Source organism: Austrofundulus limnaeus, unplaced genomic scaffold (assembly GCF_001266775.1).
Source record: "Austrofundulus limnaeus strain Quisiro unplaced genomic scaffold, Austrofundulus_limnaeus-1.0 Scaffold592, whole genome shotgun sequence".
Taxonomy (NCBI): Eukaryota; Metazoa; Chordata; class Actinopteri; order Cyprinodontiformes; family Rivulidae; genus Austrofundulus; species Austrofundulus limnaeus.
Genome location: NW_013952994.1, coordinates 20,065 through 22,531, shown reverse-complemented (window position 1 = coordinate 22,531; position 2,467 = coordinate 20,065). Strand labels below are relative to the sequence as shown.

The following is a 2,467-nucleotide window of genomic DNA, read 5'->3' as shown; positions in this document are numbered from 1 at the left end:
ACTTACTGCCGGCAATGCGGACCAGACTCTGACACCGGTCGTACAAGGACCTGACAGCCCGTATCAAATGGCCCGGTACCCCATACTCCCGGATACTCTATTCAATTTAATTTATTTAGAAATCGTGCTAGAATTTCATTAACATCTCTTTAATAACCTTTGAAAACTGTTAGCTTACTTTTTCAGTTCTCGCCTTCATGTTCTTTTAGCTAGTTCCAGCTTTTCTCTATGGATTTGAAGTTAGCCACTTTTTTGCAGCTTTTAGTTTTTGTTCAGCTTCTTTTGGTTTTACTATTTTAACTACCATTCTGCTGATTTTAGCTTTAGCATGTTTTGCAAAAAGTGGAATTTGTTGCTTATTTTAAATATAGTTTTGTTCATTTTGCCCATTTTAGCTACTGTTCTACTCATTTTAACCAACTCAGGGATAGCTTCAACAAATTTTAGCATTCAAGACTAAGCAGTCGCATGCATTTTAATTTGTCAAAAGTTCCTTTTTTTTGCAACATTTCACATATACCCGAGTCTAAATTTGACAGGGCAAATAATATGGAATATATCATCAACCCCTTTATTGACCCAGATAAAAAATAAATAAACATTGTGATCAAGATCTCTTTTCCAAGGGTCAAAAACGATTCACAATATGGACAGTGTAATACCCCCTCAAAACATTTTTGATTTCAGAATGACAACTCAAAATAAATGCAACACACAGACCTACCAGAACACCTCAATACAAACACATCAGAGGACAATAGTAGACTGGCTCATAAAGCACAACTAGAATATATCATTTATATAATTGTATAACGGTTGGCAAATAAAACGTTTAGTACAGAAAGTGTTAGACCTCAGCTGTCTGATTATTTGTTTTGTTCTTTTGGCTTTAATTTCTATAGTGACAGATCAAAAATAAATTCAAATTTCAAACACTTGTCATCGCTTTCAAACATTTAAGTCATCACTTAAAATATAAATCTAAAAATACTTTAMAGTGAACTTGGGTTTTATTGATACTCATTTATACGTCACACTGTACACATGGAAAGGTTTGAGTTTAAATATTGTGTTTTATTCAGAAGTTCATCCTTTAAACACACATTCACGATTTTAAACAAGAGAAAAAAGTAGCCTTTTTATTAGTAACAAATTAATAAAGATTTACAGACAATCTTGTATCAGATTTAGCCCTACAGGCAAGAAATTAAGTTTATAGAGCCATTTACAAAAAATCCTCGACTAAAATAAGACATTTTGTAAAAAATAAATTTCAGACTTTCAAGGACAATGATGATGATAAAGAAAACAAGTTCAAATACCAAATTAAATGTACTGAATGTAAATCACACACAGGGCTAATCAGACAATTCAACATAAAAAAAACTTTAAATGAGAATAAAACTGAACTTGAATCATGGATAGAAATGTATTTGATAAGACGATTTACAGTATTTTTTATCAAAACCTGGGAAAGCACAAAGTAGAAAGAATGATTAAAAAAATAAACAGTATCGCTACTAAAACAAAAGGAGCCAAAGAATTTTTGTTTTTTCTTTTTTACTTTCACCGAATTTAACTTCTGTGGAAAGAATTATTACAAGAATTACAAAGAAATGGATCTCACTTAAACTTTCAAACATTTACTGATGATCAAAGTTTTTGTCTTTTTTTCCACGACAAAGACTGTTCATCCCATCATGAAAAACAAATCCCGTATAAACAATCAGACCAAGAAAGAGGAAGTAGAACTCTACATTCTGACCTTCAGGTGCAGCTAACTTAGTGTTTACTGTCAGCTGAGGCAGAGCGGGAGCGAGATCTTGAATGAGAACGGGATCTGGAACCAGACAAATTATTTGGAGCAGGGGCAGGGGCAGGTGAACGAGACTTTGAGCGGGACTTGGAACGGGACTTTGAGCGGGACTTGGAACGGGACTTGGAACGGGACTTGGAACGGGACTTTGAGCGGGACTTGGAACGGGACTTTGAGCGGGATTTGGAGCGAAACTTGGAGCGGGATTTGGAGTGAGACTTTGAGCGAGACTTGGAGCGGGATTTGGAGCGAGACTTGGATCTGGACATGGATCTGGCAGGGGGCTTGGCCCCTCCTGATGATTTCCTCCTTTCTGGGGTGCGGCTCACAGATCTGGAGCTGCTTCTAGAGCGACTGCGGCTCCTTGAGCGACTCCTGGAGCGAGAATAGCTGCGGGAGCTACTCCTGTTGCAATAAAATAAAAATTTAAAAAAGGTATTAGAAAACAGCAAAAACTAACAATTTAAAAAGTGTTCCATAAAAATCAGGCTTCCTACACATTTTTTTAGGGGTGTCCCGATACCAATACCAGTATCGGTATCGAGTCCGATACCAGCATCAAGTGCTCGTACTCGTAAAAGCCGGTCGATACTCTTAACCGATACCGCTTTTGTCCCCTCCTGTGCTGCGCTGCACAAAGGGTAAACAACA

The 2,467-nt window shown here is 36.9% G+C and overlaps 1 protein-coding gene across 2 annotated transcripts in view; it reads right to left on the bottom strand.

Annotated features, from left to right (window-relative positions):
* Nucleotides 1-1,111: 1,111 nt before the first annotated feature.
* LOC106531054 (serine/arginine-rich splicing factor 5) overlaps nt 1,112-2,467 on the bottom strand; it is a 12,873-nt gene continuing 11,517 nt past the window's right edge. For both annotated transcript variants that reach the window (XM_014026816.1, XM_014026817.1), the window contains exon 8: nt 1,112-2,221. In XM_014026816.1, coding sequence (XP_013882270.1) covers nt 1,783-2,221 — 439 coding nt within the window. In that variant the 3' untranslated portion in view covers nt 1,112-1,782. The remainder of the gene's footprint in view (nt 2,222-2,467) is intronic.